We start from the raw sequence: 23,396 nt of genomic DNA, 5'->3' as shown, positions 1-23,396 counted from the left end.
CACTAAATAACCATGTCAGGGTCAAACCACCATCATGCTGGCAGCAAAACCCAGTCTTGTGCTTTTCACCGCTTGAGAGATAGTTCGTGCTAGCACGTGTGACTGCTGATGAAACTAACAATTAAACATCACCAGCTCCACCTCATATTTTAAGGGGGAAAAAGAACACTTGCAAGATATCAGCCACAACAGTAGATCACACACGAAAATTTGGGGCATAATTCTGATGGTATGCAGTTATTATCTTTTGAAAGTAAACCTTTTAAACTTCATGTGCACTGTTTCTTTGTCACTTGCTCCACCCTACTGCACCTGCCTACTGCCAGAGTGTGAAGTACTGTATAGCAGAATGACAACCGAAGTTGGGATGTTGGAAGCAAGGAAAGAGGAGTGGACAAACTGACCATCCGATTTCGAAATCTTGTTCGAGAACATGTTATATGCTAAAAATAGTAAGTAATATGAGTATGCAATGTGTCATATACATGTGTGTCACATGTATGTATGTTTCACAAGTACGTATGTTAAACATTATTTTAATAACATTCTTGCACTGACATTCTACAGCTGTATATGCCCCCTCAAAATCAAAATTAATAAACCAAAGTAATGGGAAGATTATGAAAGCTTTAAAAATCAAAGAAAACGCTGCACAACAGTGACTTTAATAGCTAAAACATACTAAGCTGCTATTTTAATGACACACCAATTCATTTCATTCATTTACATTGTGTTTGAGAATCGTAAAATGAAAATGTCCAAGGCAAAGACATCTCCAGCACCAGCTACAGGTTAGGAACCATGCACTTCAACACAATGAACAAATAATGTTACCCATGTCAAAACAGTATTTTGCAAACCTCTTACTCTCTCCACTGTAGAGATCTTCACACTCAGGTATTAGGTGGCTGCTGTGGGGCAGAGCGAGTGAGAAACAAAACATGCGCATTAAAGTTTAAAAGTTCTACTTACAGTAGGTCAGGACTGTGTACTACCCAAATTACAGCCCAAAGTTATCCAGGGGTAGATTACTGGAATCGATATCTAGTACGTTGTTGTTGTTGTTGTCTTCAGTCCTGAGACTGGTTTGATGCAGCTCTCCATGCTACTCTATCCTGTGCAAGCTTCTTCATCTCCCAGTACTTACTGCAACCTACATCCTTCTGAATCTGCTTAGTGTATTCATCTCTTGGACTCCCTCTACGATTTTTACCCTCCGCGCTGCCCTCCAATGCTAAATTTGTGATCCATTGATGCTTCAGAACATGTCCTACCAACTGATCCCTTCTTCTTGTCAAGTTGTGCCACAAACTTCTCTTCTCCACAATCCTATTCAATACCTCCTCATTAGTTATGTGATCTACCCATCTTATCTTCAGCATTCTTCTATAGCACCACATTTCGAAAGCGTCTATTCTCTTCTTGCCCAAACTATTTATCGTCCATGTTTCACTTCCATACATGGCTACACTCCATACAAATACTTTCAGAAACAACTTCCTGACACTTAAATCTATACTCGATGTTAACAAATTTCTCTTCTTCAGAAACACTTTCCTTGCCATTGCCAGTCTACATTTTATATCCTCTCTACATCGACCATCATCATTTATTTTGCTCCCCAAATAGCAAAACTCCTTTACTACTTTAAGTGCCTCATTGCCCAATCTAATTCCCTCAGCATTTCCCGACTTAATTCGACTACATTCCATGATCCTCATTTTGCTTTTGTTGATGTTCATCTTATATCCTCCTCTCAAGACACTGTCCATTCCGTTCAACTGCTCTTCCAAGTCCTTTGCTGTCTCTCTCAGAATTACAATGTCATGGGCGAACCTCAATGTTTTTATTTCTTCTCCATGGACTTTAATATCTACTCCGAATTTTTCTTTTGTTTCCTTTACTGCTTGCCCAATATACAGATTGAATAACATGGGGGAGAGGCTACAACCCTGTTTCACTCCCTTCCCAACCGCTGCTCCCCTTTCATGCCCCTTGACTCTTATAACTGCCATCTGGTTTCTGTACAAACTGTAAATAGCCTTTCACTCCCTGTATTTTACCCCTGCCCCCTTTAGAATTTGAAAAAGAGTATTCCAGTCAACATTGTCAAAAGCTTTCTTTAAGTCTACAAATGCTAGAAACGTAGGTTTGCCTTTCCTTAATCTATTTTCTAAGATAAGTCGTAGGGTCAGTATTGCCTCATATGTTCCAATATTTCTGCGGAATCCAAACTGATCTTCGCCGAGGTCGGCTTCTACCAGTTTTTCCATTTGTCTGTAAAGAATTCGCGTTAGTATTTTGCAGCTGTGACTTATTAAATTGATAATTTGGTAATTTTCACATCTGTCAACACCTGCTTTCTTTGGGATTGGAATTATTATATTCTTCTTAAAGTCTGAGGGTATTTCGCCTGTCTCATACATCTTGCTCACCAGACAGTAGAGATTTGTCAGGACTGGCTCTCCCAAGGCCGTCAGTAGTTCCAATGGAATGTTGTCTACTCCCGGGGCTTTGTTTCGACTCAGGTCTTTCAGTGGTCTGTCAAACTCTTCACGCAGTATCATATCTCCCATTTCACCTTCATCTACATCCTCTTCCGTTTCCATAATATTGCCCTCAAGTACATCGCCCTTGTATAGACCCTCTATATACTCCTTCCACCTTTCTGCTTTCCCTTCTTTGCTTAGAACTGGGTTTCCATCTGAGCTCTTGATATTCATAAAGTGGTTCTCTTTTCTCCAAAGGTCTCTCTAATTTTCCTGTAGGCAGTATCTATCTTACGCCTAGTGAGATAAGCCTCTACATCCTTACTTTTGTCCTCTAGCCATCCCTGCTTAGCCATTTTGCACTTCCTGTCAATCTCATTTTTGAGACGTTTGTATTGTTTTTGCCTGCTTCATTTACTGCCTTTTTATATTCTCCCCTTTCATCAATTAAATTCAATATTTCTTCTGTTACCCAAGGATTTCTACTAGCCCTCGTCTTTTTACCTACTTGATCCTCTGCTGCCTTCACTACTTCATCCCTCAAAGCTACCCATTCTTCTTCTACTGTATTTCTTTCCCCCATTCCTGTCAATTGTTCCCTTATGCTCTCCCTGAAACTCTGTACAACCTCTGGTTCTTTCAGTTTATCCAGGTCCCATCTCCTTAAATTCCCACCTTTTTGCAGTTTCTTCAGTTTTAATCTACAGTTCATAACCAATAGATTGTGGTCAGAGTCCACATCTGCCCCTGGAAATGTCTTACAATTTAAAACCTGGTTCTTAAATCTCTGTCTTACCATTATATAATCTATCTGATACCTTCTAGTATCTCCAGGATTCTTCCATGTACACAACCTTCTTTTACGATTCTTGAACCAAGTGTTAGCTATGATTAAGTTACGCTCTGTGCAAAATTCCACCAGACGGCTTCCTCTTTCATTTCTCTCCCCCAATCCATATTCACCCACTATGTTTCCTTCTCTCCCTTTTCCTACTCTCGAATTCCAATCACCCATGGCTATTAAATTTTCGTCTCCCTTCACTACCTGAATAATTTCTTTTATCTCATCATACATTTCATCAATTTCTTCATCTGCAGAGCTGGTTGGCATATAAACTTGTACTACTGTAGTAGGTGTGGGCTTCGTGTATCTTGGCCACATTACCCCTATTTGATTTTGTATTTATAACCCTGTATTCACCTAACCGGAAGTCTTGATCCTCCTGCCACCGAACTTCACTAATTCTCACTATATCTAACTTCAACCTATCCATTTCCCTTTTTAAATTTTCTAAGCTACCTGCCCGATTAAGGGATCTGACATTCCACGGTCCGATCTGTAGAACGCCAGTTTTCTTTCTCCTGATAACGACGTCCTCTTGAGTAGTCTCCGCCCAGAGATCCAAATGGGGGAACTATTTTACCTCCGGAATATTTTACCAAAGAGGACACCATCATCATTTAACCATACAGTAAAGCTAGTATGTATGCTTTTTTAAAATATTAGATCAAGTTGGTGATCTTTCCTTGTAAGTACAGGTACATTGTCACAGGATTGAATGACAATATGGCTATAGAATTACAGGACTTTTGCCTTCACCACCAAGCACCCATCAACACTCAACCATTACAAATGCCTTAATCACCCATCTGTTGCAGTCCGAAACAAAGTACCTAGAAAAGTTACTTCGTACTGAGGAGTTAGGTGACTGCATAACTTCATAGTTACTGTGCCGCCTGCTCAAGCCAGTAACCCTGTCAATGAAGACATTCTGCAGAATGTATGGCTGTAGTGCAGAACATACTTACAGTACACACTGGCAATCTAGACACACTTGCATAAACTGCAGACCGTATCACAGAGATGTACCCATCCACTAATGTAACTTATCTGCCCATTGTTAGACAACACTGTTGCAACATTGTAAGCTGAGCAATCCATGCAGGTCACAGCTCTGGGAACACAGTGTTCCAGTTGCCAGTCGCAAAATCACTGCTCACTGATGGAACGCAACTGATCGGCTTCAGCCATAAAAGTTTGTTGGTACCTCATGCAGTTTGACTCCGATATGTGGAAATGCAGTCCCCCATGTGAGACATGAAACATGTTCAATAATCACTGCTTACAGGGACTGACTCTCCAAATAGAAGCCACCACTGTCACAGAGCATTACGCAAAACTGCAATTCCTAGTGGACACAGATGCCGTTGTGTCAGAGTGCCCATCTTCTCATCTGCCTCACCAAAGCAGTAATGACTTGCCTCTTTGCCACTAGTGGATCTATCATCCAGATGTAGGGTTGTGTGACAATGACACTGCAAATTTGAGTGGGAGTTCATGTCAGGTGTGGTGGAGACTTTTTGTCATTTTACAAACTACTACCAGACCTCACCTCCTCGACATTACCCCTAATTTAGCCAGCCACAGATGAATGATTGCAAGTGATTCTCCATATTCAGAACTCTATGCTAACTCTATAGGCAATTCATGAAGATCACTCATCAGCTACCCTCACTAGCACCAGTACAGCATTCAACAGTGCATTACATAGTAACTACGCCAGGACCTGCAAAATCATGCTTGACATCGCTGCGTAATGGTGGAGAAATTTAAAGTAAAGCAAGAGTTTTCTTTCATGCTAGTTCACAGAATTTGCTGCCCATTAAGCAACAACTGGGCCTCATCTCTCCAAGTAGTTCAAAAGAAAACCAACAGATGGCACCCATGTGGTCATTACTAACAGTTTAACACTAGAACTATCCTTTATTGTTATCTGACCCTGCACAATGAAGATTCTGCATTTACCGCCCATAGCTTACACATTACACTTAAGTGTGTGCATTTTGTCAACTAGCAGTCACTCCAAAACGCATAGTTAAAACCTCTGTATGTACTCCACACAGTCTCTCCGAATTTACTAAGATGCCGTTTGGATTTTGCAACACTGTGCAAACCTTCCAGCACTTTATGGGTGATGTCAAGTGTGATCTCCTGCTATGTCTATACTGATGATGTCTTGGTGATGTACAGCTCTGAAACACCTGGAAAATTTAAGCCAAACCTTTACTTGCCTCCATTCACAAGAATTACTCAAAAATCCATCGACATGTGCGTTTGGAGCAACAGAGGTCCACTTCCTAAGTTATACCTTCAACAACCAATGAACATAGCTGCCACAGGAGAAATTAGAAGCCATAATCAACTTCACACAGCTTGTGACAGTTTGTGATTCCTCAACATCACAAATTTCTATCACCTTTGGTGCTCAACAATGCACTCTTGGCTGCTCCACTGAATGGACTCGTGTGGTTCACTGAAACCGACAGACAAACTGCCATTGACCAGCGAGGCTGAGACAGCCTTTATGAAAGTGAAGACTGCTATCGCTGAGGATGCACTTCAGCACAGCCTGTTCTGCAAGCGTCTTTCACTTTAACAGTTGGTGTTTCTGCAACTGCAATAGGTGCTGTACTTCAGCAACGAATAGGCCAAAATGGTCAGCCCTCAGTGTTCTTCAGCCAGAAGCTATCTCTGTCACAGCATAGTTGGTCAACATGATCATGAGTTGTACACTTCCATCAAGATATTCCATTACATGCCCAAAGGTCAACAGTTTACACTGGTCACTGACGGCTCAAATGGCTGTGGGCACTAGGAGACTTAACTGCTGTGGTCATCAGTCCCCTAGAACTTAAAACTACTTAAACCTAACTAACCTAAGGACAGCACACACATCCATGCCCGAGGCAGGATTCAAACCTGCGACCGTAGCGGTTGCGCGGTTCCATACTGTAGCGCCAAGAAAGGCTCGTCCATTCAGACTGGTCACTGACCACAAACCCCTGATGTACACTTCCTGTCAAGAGACTAGACAAAGTACTGCAATGTCAACTGTGCCACTTGGACTACATAGAGCTACTTGGACTTCATAGAGCAATTCACAACTCTCAGGTTGAGGGAGATCTGAATAAAGCAGCAGACGCCCTCACTCATCTAGAAGCAATTACAGGCACAGCTGACTATAAAGCACTTGTCTCAGAACAGCAATTCAACAATGAACTGTGAGATTTACTGGCACAACCATCTGGTCTATAGCTTGGCCCCATGAAGTACTACTGTCAACCATACTGTTATATTGTGACATTTCTACATTGAAGGCACAACCATTTGTGACAGTAAACTTTCAAGAGAAGATAATTGTGTCATATGATATGTCTCAGTCTGAGGTCCGTAATACGACAAGCCTGGTTGAGCAAGTTCTTGTGCAGCTGAAATAGACAAAGACTGCAAGGCATTTGTGCACCATTATGTGGCGTGTCAATGAAATAACATCACTCATGTCAGCACAGCCCTTCAGACATTTGTCCCACCATCCAACGATTCAACCACATACATTTAGACACCGTCAGGCCTTTACCACTGTCTGAAGGGTGCACTTACTGCCTAACTGATATCAACCACTTCACTACTTGGACTGAAGTTTCTCCCTTGGCTGACATCACTGCTGAAACATTCTTTTGTGGATGGTTTGCTCATTTCAGAGTACACCTTCATATTACCACTAACTAAGGCAGGCAATTTGATTCTTACCTTTTAAAACATTCACTGTCTCATTAGGCACGAAGCGCATCTAAACTACTGTGCATCGCCCAGCAGCAAACGGTTTAGTGGAACATCTGCACTGACAAAGGTATTCCTTCAGTGCCATGAATCACAACACTAGACAGAAACACTACCAGTTGTCCTCTTGGGCCTCCACCTGTCCAGCCATCCATCAAAAAATATCTAAAAACTAAAGTCTAAGGTCAACCGATGCAACTGCCCCTCAGCAATGATCTTATCAAGGCATCAGACTTTGTCCACAAATTGCAATCACAAATCCAGCAGCTATGTTCTGTTGCACTCAGACCAATACATTTACTGCTCTTTTATCTTCTCTGACCTTTGGAAACATGAGAAAGTCTCTGGAGTCCCCATGGTCCTCAGTAGGGATGAGAAAATGTTTAAGAATAATCCAGAATGAGATTTTCACTCTGCAGCGGAGTGTGCGCTGATATGAAACTTCCTGGCAGATTAAAATTGTGTGCCCGACCGAGACTCAAACTCGGGACCTTTGCCTTTCGCGGGCAAGTGCTCTACCAAGTGAACAGTATGTGTTTATTTTTTATTTTATATAATTATTCCTTAGTTTTGTCTTTTGATGTTTCTCAGGCTGTTGTGTCTTGTACATTATATTAATAAATGTTGCCAATAAAGTGAACATATTTAAACCACAACATACAAAGCAAACCAATCTTTGGCATGAAGAATTCATAACAATCTATCTACAGTCTGTAACACAAAAGACACACAGAGTGCTTTAGCACATTCCAATATTCCTCCCTTAATACTGGTTATTGAAACCTTGTAAGCAGGCTCATGTGAGATAGCTGGAGTTTATTTTCAATTTCAAGCATTTATCAGTTCAGATTTTTGAGAATTTCCAGTTATGCTCACCCAAGGGGGTGGCAGGGGGGGGGGATAAATGAAATAAAATAATAGTAATAAGACAATTCATTCTGATCGCTATGTTTAATGTATCTTGTTACTCCTATTTGCTGTGGGTCCCAAATAATATAGCAATAGTACTCTACCAACAAAATAAAGTCTGCAATCTGCTTTACTTACCTGTATAATACTTTCCTTTCTTACTGCCACAAACTGTTACACCCAAGCATTTGTTCAAGATGACTGAATTGAATTGTGACTTGCAGACATTGTAGTCACAGGATTTTAAGTTTTTGTATTTTGTGATGTGCACAATTTTACATTTCTGAACATTTAAATGAAGTTTGTTTGCTAATCCATATAATCGTACTTTCTTAATAAGCACTGCTGTGATACATTGAATGTTTTTCAGAAGTCAAGAAATACTGCCTCTATCTAATAGACCTGATTAATGACTTTTAGAATGTCATGTGATAAAAGAGCAGGTTGCCTGTTGGAATGAATGTCTTTCTGTTCTATACACCACATTACATTACATGTGTTCAAACCTTCTATAATGAATGGAAGTTAATGATATTGGATGGTTATTATGTGGATCAATTCTGCTACCCGTGCTTTCTTCAACTATTGGGCACGGCTTTTCTTTTAAGGCCCTACAGTACATTACAGTTAAAATACGACCTAACCCACATGAAAATTCTGCTTGCATTCTGATATGGACTCCGTTGTGCCATGAGGTTTTGTTCAATTTTAGCAATTTCAGATACTATTATCTATGTCACTTATCTTTGCACTGATACAATTAATCAGGGACACTACTTCATCTTATGTAAAGGAACAATTGAAAACAGAGTTTAGGATTTCTGTTTCTATGTTGTTACCTTCAATTACAGTTCAGATCAATCTACACAAACTGTGTGTCTCATCAACACTACTGATGTATGGACTACAGACAGCAACTTTAGTGCATTAGTTAAAAGCTGTCTCCAGGCAACAAAAATTATGTTACTGCATTATTGCTTACAGGAAAATGAAATAGATAAAATAGTGACTGATGATATCAAACATCTACAATTAGAAAGAAGGATGTTTTAGAATCTTAAACCAAGTGAAGACAGTGATACTGAATGAAGATGCTGGTTCCCCACTGGTACCCTCCGGCTTACTCTGACGAGAATATCCTGGGGAAGAGACTGAAAGGAAGACCTTGTTGAAGTTGGGAGAAGCAGATATTCAATAATCACAGAATTGGAGGTACCAAATGCTATCACAAGTAGTCACAGTTGTGAAAGGACAATAAATTCTGGAGGACACTTATCTGCAATTGCTTCCTGGTTGTTGGAGGCACAGTAATGATGATGATGATGATGATGATAACAGTAATGAAATAATAATAACAACAACATTACCAACAACAGCAACTATCTGTGTTTCTACTTAATCTCTTGTGATATATCAACAGTTAAAGACACGTTGAAATTCTTGCAATGTTTCCCTCTGTAGTTATAGTGGTGTGTAAATACGAAGGCATGTGCAGCATGTATTCTATGCACAGAGAGAGGCTCCAAGAATGCAATACAGTGCTGCCATTGTGCTCTCTGACACTATCCCGTACCACACACTCCAGCTGTTGCTTACCAGGTAACTTTCAATACCAGGTTATGCACCACATTGTGTACTTTTTCTGCTTCTATCTCTCCCTTGAACAATTTATAGGCATAGAAAACTATAGCTACTGCTTCTTAACATAACGTTTATCGTGTCTGCTTTGCGACACTCATGTCCGCCTACTTAGCTCAGTGGTACCCTGCAGCGGACGTGCATTAGATTCCCTGGTGGGTTGGAGATTTTCTCCACTCGTGGACTGGGTGTTGTGTTATCATCATCATCATCATCATCATCTTATCATTAGAACGCAAGTCACTCGATGTGGTGTCACCTGCAATAAGACTTGGCAGCCGAACTTCCCCAGATGGGGCCTCCTGGTGACCAATGGCACATGATCCTCTCATTTTTTGTGCCCCTCGTAATGAAGACTACAGTGGCCAAGTATTCTCCTTACACCCAGATAAGCATGAAAGTCAATGCTAAATGCGCTATATGCACCCTGAAAGGCACACTACAGACAGATGTAGCATAATGACACTATTGACTCTAGCATCATGTAGTACACTACTCTAGTCATTGTAAAGTGCCCACTATCTGCCTTCATAGGTGCATATCACTGTAGTTACTGCACCGTCTTCCATCTTACCTCATGTCATTTAGTGTTGCATAATTGTTTGCTTGAAATTCTGACCACCTCTAAAATAGCTGCCTCACTCTATATGAGAGTTTAGTGCTTTTGCTCTCCTTGCAGTTGCAACATCTGTTACTGCTTACATCAGTACCTTTGTTAAATAATTGTCCCTTTCATCTATAGTGATGTAATCTTCATTTTCTAAAATGCTTAGCTTGTCACTTAATTTAAAATAGTACACATTTCCTACATAAATTTTCACAATCTATATTTCTCACTTACTGCCTGATGAGATTGTTCCATTCTAGCTTCGTATCTATTTTTAACAAGCAATTCGAAAATGGTTGAAAATCATCACATTAAATACAACTGCTTCAGCCTTTTTGCATCTTCTTCAGAACGTGAACACAATAACGCATAGATTTTAAGGATGCCCTCAATATATCCTTTATTGTATCAATGTTTATTGCAATATATTTTATTTATTTTTAAAATACCTTGCTCGTCAGCAGATTCCTTCCAAATCTGTAATATTGTTTCCAATTTAAATGGAAAATACTGAATGGAAATTTACATAAAATAAGGGAAAGACAACCACTTACCTGTACAGAATTGGTACTTGGCTCACACAAACCCGTAACAGAAAACCATTAGCATTAGCTTCTGAGCTCTTGCTCTTTTTCTAATAAGAGTACACATGTTTACATACACAACCACACAGACGTGCAAATGTACACACTGGCAGTAGCAGCAAGACTGTTTATTGAAAGTAGATGACTGGGTAGATAGAAATAGGGAGGGGATTGGGAAGGACACATGAGGCAAGGAGGGTGTAGCAAGGCTGTGTGACATAAGTCGAAAGGAGTTCCAAGAGTAGAGCACCTAAGGGATACATAGACAGAGAGACAGAAAGGACAGGGAAGGGAGGGAAGGTACGGAGAGAAAGGTGGTGGTGAAGAGAGGCAGGGAGAGGAGAGAATAAGGGGGAGATAGAAACAGAGAGACGGGGTGGGTGCCACATGGGGGTGAGGAGGAAGAGTAGTGCGACAATGCAGTACATGATCTAGATGGGGAAGTAGTGTTGTTGAAAGAAGAGAGAAGTGAAAAGACAAGGTGAGACAGTGAGGAACAGGTTCATGTATGTTTAGACGAGAGGGATTGTGAATATGCATTACATGCTGGAGAGAGAATTCCCATCTGTGTAGTTCAGAGAAACTTGTGCTGGAAAGGAGTCTTCAAATGGCCATTCAATGAAGCAGCTATTGAAGTCATTAGTGCTGTGGTATGCAGCATGACCTTTAAGAGTGCAACCACTTCCTTCACCAGTAGTTTAACTCCCTCTTGCCATGCTCCAAGATGAGGGGAATCCTACCCACTGTTCCACCACACAACCAACCAACAGAAAATCCTTATCCATCCCTATTCTAATCTTGCTCCCATTCCTACATCACATAGGTCATTCCCTTGTGATCAACCCAGGTGCAAGACCTGTCCACTGCCCACCAGCTCCTACCACAGTCCAGTTACAGTAATTTCCTATCCAATAAAGGCAGGGTCACGTGTGAAACAGCCATGTTACGTATGAGCTATGCTGCAGTTACTGTACAGCATTCTATGTGGGCATGACAAGTAATCAACTGCCTACTTGTATGAATGCTCACCACCAAACTGTGTAAGCTGCAAGTTGACTATCCAATGCTCCACATCACAACACTAATGACAATAACAGCTATGCCACTACATGAGCCATTTGTAGACTCCATTCCAGCAAATGTTTCTTTGAACTATGCATGTCAGAATTCTTTCTTCAGCACAAGCTGCTCTCTTGCAATTCCCCTGGCCTCAACCTCTGCTAACTTGTTTTCCACTGCCTCTACTTACCTTTTCCCTTCTCTTTTCTGTCCACACTACTCCTTCCCCAAACAGATCATGTAACGCCTTTTCCCTACTCTTCCTCATTCCCTCATATGGCATGCTTTCTCTCTCCCTATCTCCCCCCCCCCCCCCCCATCTCTCCGTCTCCCCTCTACCTCTCTCCTTCTCCACCCAACACACTTTCCTGTTCCCTCCTGGCCTCCCTACTCACCTTCACCTTCCTCTCCTTTGCTCCCCTCACTTTTCCCCCTCTCCCTAACTCTTTATGTGATCCACCCTCTGGACTCTGTCATCTTGTTGTACTGCCACTCAGATATATGTGAAAGACTTGTCTCGTATTACCCCATCACCCTACCCTCACTTCAGGTGTTCTTCCCTATCCCCTCACCACTCCCACCTGCACCGCAACTGCTATTGATAATCCACAGTCTTGCTGTGGCCATGGGCAGGTTTGTAGACAAAGAGCAAAAGCTATTATAAATGGATTTCTGTTGGAAGCTTCTATGTGCCACACATCAGTCAGCTACAGATGTGTGGTTGCCTTTCCCTTATTTTATGTATTTACCATTTATTTTTCTTTTGTTACAAATGCCTAACTTAATCACTTTAATTACTCAGTCTCATCAACTAGCTCCCAAAACTGGAATCACAATTAATTAGCACATAAATAATATACCACAAGTGCTCTTAACAAAAGACATCACATTTGTTAGTTATGTAAATAATTATTTCTATTCAAGAATTCCTCTATGGTATAGGAGGAGTTATTAAGAAAACACAATTTTAATCTAAATTTGAAAACACCTCTGCTGTCTGTCAGCCATTTTATTTGAATGGACAAGAATTTTATATCCGAGTACTACAATCTTTTATGAATCAAATTTAGATCCACAGGAATCAAGTGCAGATCATTTTCCCTTCTAGTACTGTATTGGTGAATACCTCTGCTACTCTTGATCACAACTGATTGTTACCAACAAATTTCACAACTATACAAATGTGCTATGAAATGTGGTTGATATTACCAACTGTTTAAACAGATGCCCGATGTGTGACCTCCACATATAATTCCACACTATTCAGTTTATCTTGTGCAACAAACAGTTTTTGCCCATGTGAGGAGTTCCCTCTGAATATTAACATGTAGGACATCAGTAAATGAAAATTCGCAAAATATGTTAATTTATTGATTTCTATGTTCCCAAAGTTGGCAATTATTTTTATGGCAAAAGCACCTGAACCTAAACTTTTAACAAGTCAGCTAGATGGCATATCCAGTTTAAGTTCCCATGAATGCATTCACCCAAGTACTTAAAACTTTCTACCTTGTTGATTATTTCTGTTGATAAATTATATTCATGGCAAGTGGGGTATTTTTGACAATACGTAACTTGTAATTCTTCAAGCTTTCCCAGTGAGGCATTGTCATGTTGATTAATTGGGCTTCTGCCAGTTATTCGCGTCTTTCCTGCACGATATTTCAACTGTGTGACTCACAGTCTTCTTCAGGTGCTGTCTGATACCGATTCCAGTGTGGAACAAGTCCGGTATGTATGGCTACGTTGTGCTAGGCATTCCCTCTGTGTCGCGTCTGGCACTCTGTCCATGGTGTGCGCCAACCAATAGCAACGGCTGTAGCTTCTTCTAGCCACAGCTGTTCCAAATGCTATGCGCGTACTTGGTGGTTATTATCCATTGTCAATATAGCTGAATTAATTTCTGAATGACGTCCAAGCTGTGCTATATGTTTTATCTTCCGATTGTCATCATTTGAGTCCTCCTGCGAATTAGGACATTATGTCACTGTGCTGTGTTGTGTTAGGCACACAGCTAACTAAAATGTAAGTGTAAGAGAGGGCGCATTTCATATCGAAATTTAAAATACTTGGGTATTGGAGAAAAACTGCAGCACTTGGGGAGTCTTATCTGCTTGTCAGACTTTACTTTGCAGCCCGCAGCCCAATATAATGGTAAAGAAACAGCAATACGTTGTAGATTTTATCAGCTTAAATTTCTGTTATGTGGTCCCTTGAAGGTACAATCATCTTCCTCAATAGTGCAGCCCTTTGAAATATAAAGTGTGACTGACTGACTAACCCATTACTATTCAGATTGATGACAATATCTCAATGCATTACCTTGTCAAAAAATTTGGAAATAATGTAAAGAATGAGACTTGCAAATAGTTACTGACAACTGGAGAGTCGCTTTTGTTACACAGAGGCCTAAAAATTGTATATTTTAATCTGTCTAGAAAAAAGAAATTCCCAACATGGGGAGTAACAAATTACTCACTACAGGATCTAAATTCATTTGTGAACAGTACTCAGTTTTTACAGTACATATTCAATATTGGTTGCAGAAGGGCATATTGATTACTTCTTTGTGTAAGGCATGTGCTATACGCACTCACAAGGTCAGCTAGATGAACATTAGTGACACTGTGGTATGCCTATGCACAAAATGACATTTTGTTTTCTTTTTAATACAAAGGATCAGTGTCGAACACAAATCCATACAGGCTGTCAGTCTTGCCTATAATATGTATGGACCAGTGTTTGACAGAAGTGATCAGATAATCCCTCACTATACAGTCTACAAAAAATAGATGCAGCAAAGGAAGAAACACCAAGTGTGCAATTTAAATTGAACTAGAAATTCCACAAAAGCATATTGTTGTCCCCATGTCCTTTGCATCTACTTTATACATTAGCTACACCCTCAGAGATCTGTTTTACTTCTTTGTTTGTGTAAGCATTCAGCAGACCTATTTATTACTCACTAAAGGAGTACATAATATCGTCTCTGAGAGATAGGGCTCAAGTGTGCCTCCAGTAAACAGAACCGACTAAATATTCAATCTGCTGCCTGTAATGAAAATTGCGACAATCAAATTCGGGTGACTCAGTGCCATCTTTACTACTAACATTGTTGGTAGCACAATGTGCAGACAGTATACACATGTATCACTGAATGTACCTGTAAAATTGCATCATTGTATGATTCAGGGAGTTCAGGAGACATGATGTCAAAGATTTAGGTAAGTGAAGAACTAGCTATTGCTTAAAACAGCATGCAGTAAGACTTCAACATCAGACACGACGTTTTAATTTGTTACTTCTTTGTTATTAAGTCTATTTGCAATACACGTTGCAGACAGTACCTATATACAGGGTGTTTCAAAAATGACCAGTATATTTGAAACGGCAATAAGAACTAAACGAGCAGCGATAGAAATACACCGTTTGTTACAATATGCTTGGGACAACAGTACATTTTCAGGCAGACAAACTTTCGAAATTACTGTAGTTACAATTTTCAACAACAGATGGCGCTGCGGTCTGGGAAACTCTATAGTACGATATTTTCCACATATCCACCATGCGTAGCAATAATATGGCGTAGTCTCTGAATGAAATTACCCGAAACCTTTGACAACGTGTCTGGCGGAATGGCTTCACATGCAGATGAGATGTACTGCTTCAGCTGTTCAATTGTTTCTGGATTCTGGCAGTACACCTGGTCTTTCACGTGTCACCACAGAAAGAAGTCACAGGGGTTCACGTCTGGTGAATAGGGAGGCCAATCCACGCTGCCTCCTGTATGTTTCGGATAGCCCAAAGCAATCACACAATCATTGAAATATTCATTCAGGAAATTAAAGACGTCGGCCGTGCGATGTGGCCGGGCACCATCTTGCATAAACCACAAGGTGTTCGCAGTGTCGTCTAAGGCAGTTTGTACCACCACAAATTCACAAAGAATGTCCAGATAGCGTGATGCAGTAATTGTTTCGGATCTGAAAAATGGGCCAATGATTCCTTTGGAAGAAATGGCGTCCCAGACCAGTACTTTTTGAGGATGCAGGGACGATGGGACTGCAACATGGGGCTTTTCAGTTCCCCATATGCGCCAGTTCTGTTTATTGACGAAGCCGTCCAGGTAAAAATAAGCTTCGTCAGTAAACCAAATGCTGCCCACATGCATATCGCCGTCATCAATCCTGTGCACTATATCGTTAGCGAATGTCTCTCGTGCAGCAATGGTAGCGGCGCTGAGGGGTTGCCGCGTTTGAATTTTGTACGGATAGAGGTGTAAACTCTGGCGCATGAGACTATACGTGGACGTTGGCGTCATTTGGACTGCAGCTGCAACACGGCGTCTTGTTGCAACAACACTGTGTTCCAGGCGGTGGAATTCCAACACCATAAAAATCCTCTGTTCTAAGGAATAAACCATGTTGTCTACAGCACACGTGCACGTTGTGAACAGCACACGCTTACAGCAGAAAGACGACGTACAGAATGGCGCACCCACAGACTGCGTTGTCTTCTATATCTTTCACATCACTTGCAGCGCCATCTGTTGTTGAAAATTGTAACTACTGTAATTTCGAAAGTTTGTCTGCCTGAAAATGTACTGTTGTCCCAAGCATATTGCAACAAACGGTGTATTTCTATCGCTGCTCGTTTAGTTTTTATTGCCGTTTCAAATATACCGGTCATTTTTGAAACACCCTGTACATATATCAGTGAATGTACCTGCAAGATTATATCATTGCATGACACACAGTTCAGGAGATATAATGTCAAACACCAAAATGCATGATAAACTAGTTTTTGCTTAAAATGCAGCACAAATTATGCAGTTTATGTTCATCCAGTGTTTCCATAACAAGAGCACTTAGCGACTTCTAACAAACTTTAAGCGTAGTTTCAAACCTTTCCTAAATTTTTTTCTCACTTACGCGCTTAAAGCAAATATTTAACACACTAACTCATTTGTAATAAGACATCTGAAGCTCTTTTAACATTGGAGTTGGATTCTTTAAAGAATCGAGAGTTTACTGGTTGGTACGTAATTCCCATTTACCCTATACGGAAATAAAACGTTTAGCTCCAATATCTCAGACTTACAGAAAAATCGGCACAAGAGATAACAAAAATGTCATTTTTTATTGCATGCTTAAATTCATTATGAGTGTTTGACGAGTTCTTAAAAAATACTACTACTGAAAATATTTTTTATAAATGTTAAAAAACCTAGGAATTTCTTGCCAAACAAAACATCTTGAATCAAATTCCCAGTAGCAGGTTAGTTAAAAACCACTTTACTAGAAACAAAAACCATTTAGCCAGATCCACTGTCATGGTCAACATAGAGCTAATATGTGTTATTTTTCTACCTTCAGCTTTGTAAAAAGAATCATGGTGTATTGGAGGTACATATTGTTACATATCCAGAAGATCCTCCTTTCCTTTTGTAATTGCAGTCCTGTCTGGATAAAGCTGTTGTACAGATCCAGCTGGTGTTTGGTGCTCTTCTTCTATCACACTTTTGCAAATTTATTTCTCTGAAGTGAGAACTTTTCTCAAAAATATATTTAATCATAAGGCTCTTCACAGTACATTCATTAACTGCTGCAGCCAATAAATTTCCAGCTTGTTAACTTTTCTGCCATTCACAAATGTCACTTGGGTGCTGATATGTATTTCCAAAGCTGTAGGCTTGAAGCAGCTCTCTTTAGTCATTTTGTTACTCATTAACTGCATTTTCCGTTTTTCTTTGCTAGTTGTATCACAAATATCGAATCACCTGAATGTAATACGAAATGGTGGCGAACCTTTTTCTTTCTATTACCGCAAACTGTCCGTCTCTTCTTCATGATGGCAGCACCTCACCACTTCCTGTACACCCTTCAGTACTTCTCTTACACTGACATATCCCTAACAGATGTGACAGCAATATTTTTTTTAAGGCATCTATAGTTCTGAGCCATCCCTTTATGGAACATCCAATATTTTTACATATTTGCCAACAATAAAAATTGTGAATACAGTAACTGCAAAAGAAAATGATGAACATATTTATTACAATCTGCTATAATGACAAATATCAACCATTATTAGTTAAAGAAGATTAGTATATACATTCTATGCATATGGGGGATGACCAAAGAAAGCACTCAGCAACTGAAGGGCACAAAGAAAAGATTCTAAGCGCGTGTGTGTGTGTGTGTGTGTGTGTGTGTGTGTGTGTGTGTGGGTGTGTGTGTGTGTGGAGGGGGGGAGGGGGGACCATCCCGTCACTGCTGCCTGAAATAGCAGTTTTGCAGTTTTAGTTGTTTTAGTTGTTGTGGGTAGTTAGGAACAGGGAGGAATGTAATTCGTGAAAGGGAAGAACATGATGAACGTGTACGGTGCACTAATTCCTCCAGAAATTGAACACTTTCTTCCTCATCCATTTAACATGTCAGCAAGTCACCTTCACTAATGCTTCAGGAGAACCTTTGTTGATACCAACACTATCAACGATGCATACACTTCAACAGCCAGTACCCTTTCCACACCCTAAGGCCCTCCCACATGACCTAGCTGCCTGGGAAAGTTGCATCTGGAATAACAAACTGCCCCTGCGCCAGTTTGTTGAAAATTTGGCTGAGGCCTTTGCAGATAGAAACTAACCCCTCCCCTTCCTCCAACAACTTTTTACTCGTCTGGATAGAGATCTCCCATGACTTTTAGAACCACAAAAAAGCACAAGAGTCTTCATTCAGTATCATCCAGAACTGGAACCAATAAATCATATTCTCCATCAAAGCTTCAATTAGCCCTCATCGTACACTGAAAAATGGAATATCCTCCGCCACAATTCTACTCACCTTCCCTTATGCAGTATTCCATTACCACTGAACCTACACAATATCCTTCTCTGCAGCTAAGCATAGCCTGCTCCTAGCCCCTGCCTCATGTGGCTGATCCCTGCGGAAGACCCAAAGATCTGCCCTCTACCGTTTATTTTTAATCCCTACTGGCATTTAATACCCCGTTAAAGGAGAAAACATGTGGAAGACATGTCCTTCACTGTAACCTTTGCAAAGCATTCCATGTGATATGGCCATGACAAAGTTATCCACTTGGATGAAGGTCACTGGAACTGTGGCCCTATGTTAGCTAGACCAAGTTTCTTATCATGCTCAGAAACATGTCACTGAAATCAATGGCTGTTTCAACATCAATTCCATTTAGATTCTTCTCAAAATCACCTGTTCTCAGTAGTTCACATAGAACTTCACTCTGCAACATAGTTTTTATTTCTGCAACCCCCCCCCCCCCCCCCCGGCCTTAATTTCTGCTAGTGACTGTCTTCCAATTGCCTTATCCTCTTATTTACACAGCATTCCACTCTTCTGTCCCATGTCGGTCACTCCATTTGTTACCTTCCTAGTCCACTCTACCTTAATCAACAGAACCTTTCTCATCACTACTTTTTCATGTACTCCGAGTTCTCTACTTTCCATTTGTAATATCTCTTTTTCTCTCTCAATGTTGCTCCTCACTGACAATAACCTGCCCCTGCACACAAACACATACACTTAACAAGATTTCTCCTACCACTTCCCCTGTCTTCTTCCTCCTTGCTCCACACCCTCTAAATTTCCTCATTGTCAGCCCTAGAAATGATCTCTTCCTGCCCAGTCAGGCAGTAGTGTCAGTAGCAAGCAGAGCTCTGCATATGTATGTGAAAAAGCTGAGTGTCAAACAATGAAAAGTCCACAACGGATAATAGCAATATGGGGATAGATTGCTGCTTTTCACACAGATGAGGCACTGAGTCACAGATAGACCCAATGAAGAAGACAAGACTGCTACATATTTAAGATTTCTGAAATAGAAACACACACACACACACACACACACACACACACACACACACACACACTGAGTGCAATCTGGTGGGGGTGAGGGCAAGTGTGGTGGGGGTCAGGGGAGGAGGTCAGGAGGTGGTGTCAGACAGGGAGAGGGGGAGGGGGAGGGGAAGAGAACTGTGTAAGTGTAGAGGGAGATACTGTGCTGCCACCAGTGGAAGCATACAGGGATGTGATGGGGAGAGGGTCTGGGTGAGAGGGGCGGAAGGGAGGGGGGGGGAGAAAGCAGAGAAGATAAGTAGAGAAAGGGGGGAGAAAGTAAGATACTAGACACTGTAGGTAGTCAAAACCCTGGCAGAGAACGTGATACAGTTTCCTCAGTCCTAGATGGTGCTGAGTCACAAAAGGAGTTTTCCTTTGTGACAAGACAGTGGGGATGTGATAGATGTATGTGGAGGTGTGCATGGAGGTAATAGGTGACTGGAGAGAGACAAGGCATGGGAAATTTGTTTTCGGACAAGGTTGAGAGGGTAAATTTGGACTGTGAATGACTCTGTGAGACCCTCGGCATATTTGTAGAGGTACTGCTCGTCACTACAGATGTGATAAACTTGGTGCCTAGGCTGGATGGAAGGAATAGGTGGCAGCTATCAAGGTGGAGGTATTATTAGTGGTTGATAGGTTTGATATGGACAGAGGTACTGATGTAGTCATACCTGAGATGGTAGTCAACATCGAGGCAGGTGGCTTAAAGGGTTGAGAAGGATCAGGTGATGCAAATAGGGGAGAAGGTGTTGAGCTTCTGAATGAATGTGGATAGGGTGCCCTCACCATCGGTCGAAATCATGAAGAAATCGTCAATGAATCTGAACCAGACAAGGAATTTGGGATTGTGGATTATTAGCAAGGTTTCCTCTAGATGGATCAGGAATAGGTTGGCATAAGATGGTGCTATGTTGGTTCCCATTGCTGTACCATGGATTTGTTTGTAGGCAATACCTTCAAGGGAGAAGTACTTGTGGGTGATGATATAGTTAGTCATGGTTACTAGGAAGGGGTTTGTAAGTCTGAGGTCAGTTTGGTGTTGGGAAAGGCAGTGTTCAATAGCAAGGCCATGAGGAAAATTTTAAAAAGTTGAGAGTGTGTTTCTTAACCTGATGGAAGACTTTGCCCAAGCAAAAATTAAGGCATTGTCACATCTACATACCTCTCTAATGCTGAGTGCACCTTCTACTTTTCAATTAGTGATATGCATACATATATTCTATCCCGCATTTTCCATCAATGTATGTAAACACATTTCATTACCTTAAATTGTTCATGCTGCAGTACCAACTCCATAACATAAATTTCTTTTAGCATATTCTTAGGTATTGTGTTACAGAAAGATAAGCACACGTGTAGAAATCCACTATCACACACTTACTTCTTCCTCATTAGCTGGGGTGACGCGTGATGAACTCTCATCTTGCAAACTAAGTCTGAGAGCTGCTTGTAACTCTGTATCGTCAGTACTCTGACTGCGTTCAATTTCTATTGGTATATGTGTCACTCTTGGTGGATTATTGTCAGTCAGACTCAGCCTCACAGCTCTCTGTAGGTCCTGGTCCTCTTCAGAATCTTGAGCACTTACAGGAACAACTTTGCGCACAATTGTGGCAAGCAGGCGAGGCTTCTCGTGCTGTACGGCAGGGGCAAGGTGCAACAAATTGTCAGCTTCTGACTCGGGAAGATCCCCAAACACAACAAAAATAGAATAACCTACAGAAAAAATGAAACCATTTTGTCATACTACACTGACAAATTTTTAAAAAATTGCTTATATAACCACATGAATTTAAAAGAAGAAATAGTCTACCTTCTTGCTGCAGCTGTGCTAGGAACATGGCTAAATACGTGTCACTAATCAGTTCAGGTCCACTAAGTAATGAGTTCAAATTGAACCACTGCTGGCCCAATCGGCGAATTGTAAACCAGTGGTCACGATAGTTGCAAATGAATGCATTCATTTCACTATAAACAAAAATATCATGTGAAAGGTTCAGTAACCTTTAGACATTGAGAAAACTGCTCATAAAGATACCAAAAATTAATATCTTCTTTTACATTAATTACAACTTTTCCAAATTTATATTAGAGTCAAATAGAATTGCTAAAGGGTGACAAGTACAGGTAGTTACTACCAAAATTAGGAACTGCAAGAATGGGAATTTATGCTTGTGATATTTAAATGTTAAAATTTCACTTCCAAAATAATGAGTTGAAAGGAAACCACAGAAAAGCTTGCCCACATCCATTCACAATTCTGGAAATTAATTATTATTTGCATGTGCCACAGATCATAATTGACATCTCTTCAAATGATTTGGAATGAGCCAATTTTACACATACTTTCTCAAGGAAAATATAGCAAATGTTGACATTTTGGATGACTGTCTTGAGTTACACTACCACCTGCCCTTTTTTCATATAAGCGTTTCTATATTATTACACAATAAGATATTCTTCTGTGGTATTGAACTTATCAAGACGTTTGTGTTTGTAGTTCATTTTATTAAGTTCTTTATGCCACTGAGTACATGATGAAAGAGATGTATGGCTTTTCATGCCATGCTAAGGCTGAATGAAGGATAATGTCACTTCTTTTATGAATGGTTCTATTGTTTTCTAACCAAAATTGATTGCCGACAGCATACGGGTGCAAATATACTGTTGCCAACAGACCCCACTGTTTAAAGCGCTCTTTACAAGAGGTTGCAGAGTGGATTTCACATATTATCCTACCACATACTTCTGTTTAACAAACACTTCTTTTCTCAGTGACAAGTTAGATCAGAATACGCTACTATGTGACACATGTGAATGGAGATAGGGAACGCCAACTTCCTTCATTTTCATCTCCAAAATCTGATATCTGCAATGTAAAGCATAGACACTTAACAAGTATGTAACATGCAACTTCCTGTTGAGGTAGTTATCAATGTAAACTTCTAAAAATATTATGACAAGGATAGTTGCTACTCACCATATAGCAGAGATGCCGAGTCACAGAGAGGCACAACAAAAAGACTGTCACAAAATAAGCTTTCAGCCAATGAGGCTTTCGTCAAAAATAGATGACAGGCCTGTTGTCTGTTTTTGACAAAAGCCTCATTGGCTGAAAGCTTATTTTGTGACACTCTTTTTGTTGTGCCTATCTGCGACTCAGTATCTCTGCCATAAGGTGAGTAGCAACTATCCTTTTCATAATATTGTTACATCCCATTCTGGATTTTTCGTTGTTCAATTTGAACATCTAAAGGCAATTATGAAAAGAATAGACTGCTATTCACAATGAAGATGACACGCTGAGTTGTGGACAGGCACAACAAAAAGACAGTTACACACTGTGCTTTCGACCACACACACAAGCTTCTATCTCTGGCCACTCTGCAATTATCGTGCTGATCAAAAGCATTAATTTGGAGTGGGGCAGGGAAGGGGAAGGAATAGCCAGATACAGGTGGGGGAGAGTAGAGCATTGTCTGGCAGAGCATCAGTGGATGCAGGGATAGAAGGCAGCAGGACAAGGCTGCAAAATGCAGTGCCAGGAGGCTGTGGGAGGGGTGGGCAGAAAAGGAGAGGAGCAGACAGGGGAAAAGATTGTTGGATGCGTTG

The 23,396-nt window shown here is 40.7% G+C and overlaps 1 protein-coding gene across 2 annotated transcripts in view; it reads right to left on the bottom strand.

The window, feature by feature from the left end:
* The window catches only part of LOC126188268 (ataxin-3-like), a 146,600-nt gene that overhangs the window by 23,276 nt on the left and 99,928 nt on the right, over nucleotides 1-23,396 (bottom strand). The window contains exons 4-6 of one of the 2 annotated variants that reach the window (XM_049929839.1): nucleotides 21,598-21,752; nucleotides 21,166-21,500; nucleotides 13,430-13,871 (exon numbers count right to left, since the gene is read on the bottom strand). In XM_049929839.1, the coding sequence (XP_049785796.1) occupies nucleotides 13,758-13,871; nucleotides 21,166-21,500; nucleotides 21,598-21,752 (604 nt within the window). In that variant the 3' untranslated portion in view covers nucleotides 13,430-13,757. Of the gene's footprint in view, nucleotides 1-13,429; nucleotides 13,872-21,165; nucleotides 21,501-21,597; nucleotides 21,753-23,396 lie in introns of those variants that run through there. The other variant, XM_049929838.1, reaches the window with a different exon arrangement.

The sequence above is a fragment of the Schistocerca cancellata genome, chromosome 5 (genome assembly GCF_023864275.1).
Source record: "Schistocerca cancellata isolate TAMUIC-IGC-003103 chromosome 5, iqSchCanc2.1, whole genome shotgun sequence".
Lineage (NCBI taxonomy): Eukaryota > Metazoa > Arthropoda > Insecta > Orthoptera > Acrididae > Schistocerca > Schistocerca cancellata.
Note: the sequence above shows the minus strand (reverse complement) of the source record. Positions and strands in the feature narration are given on the sequence as shown.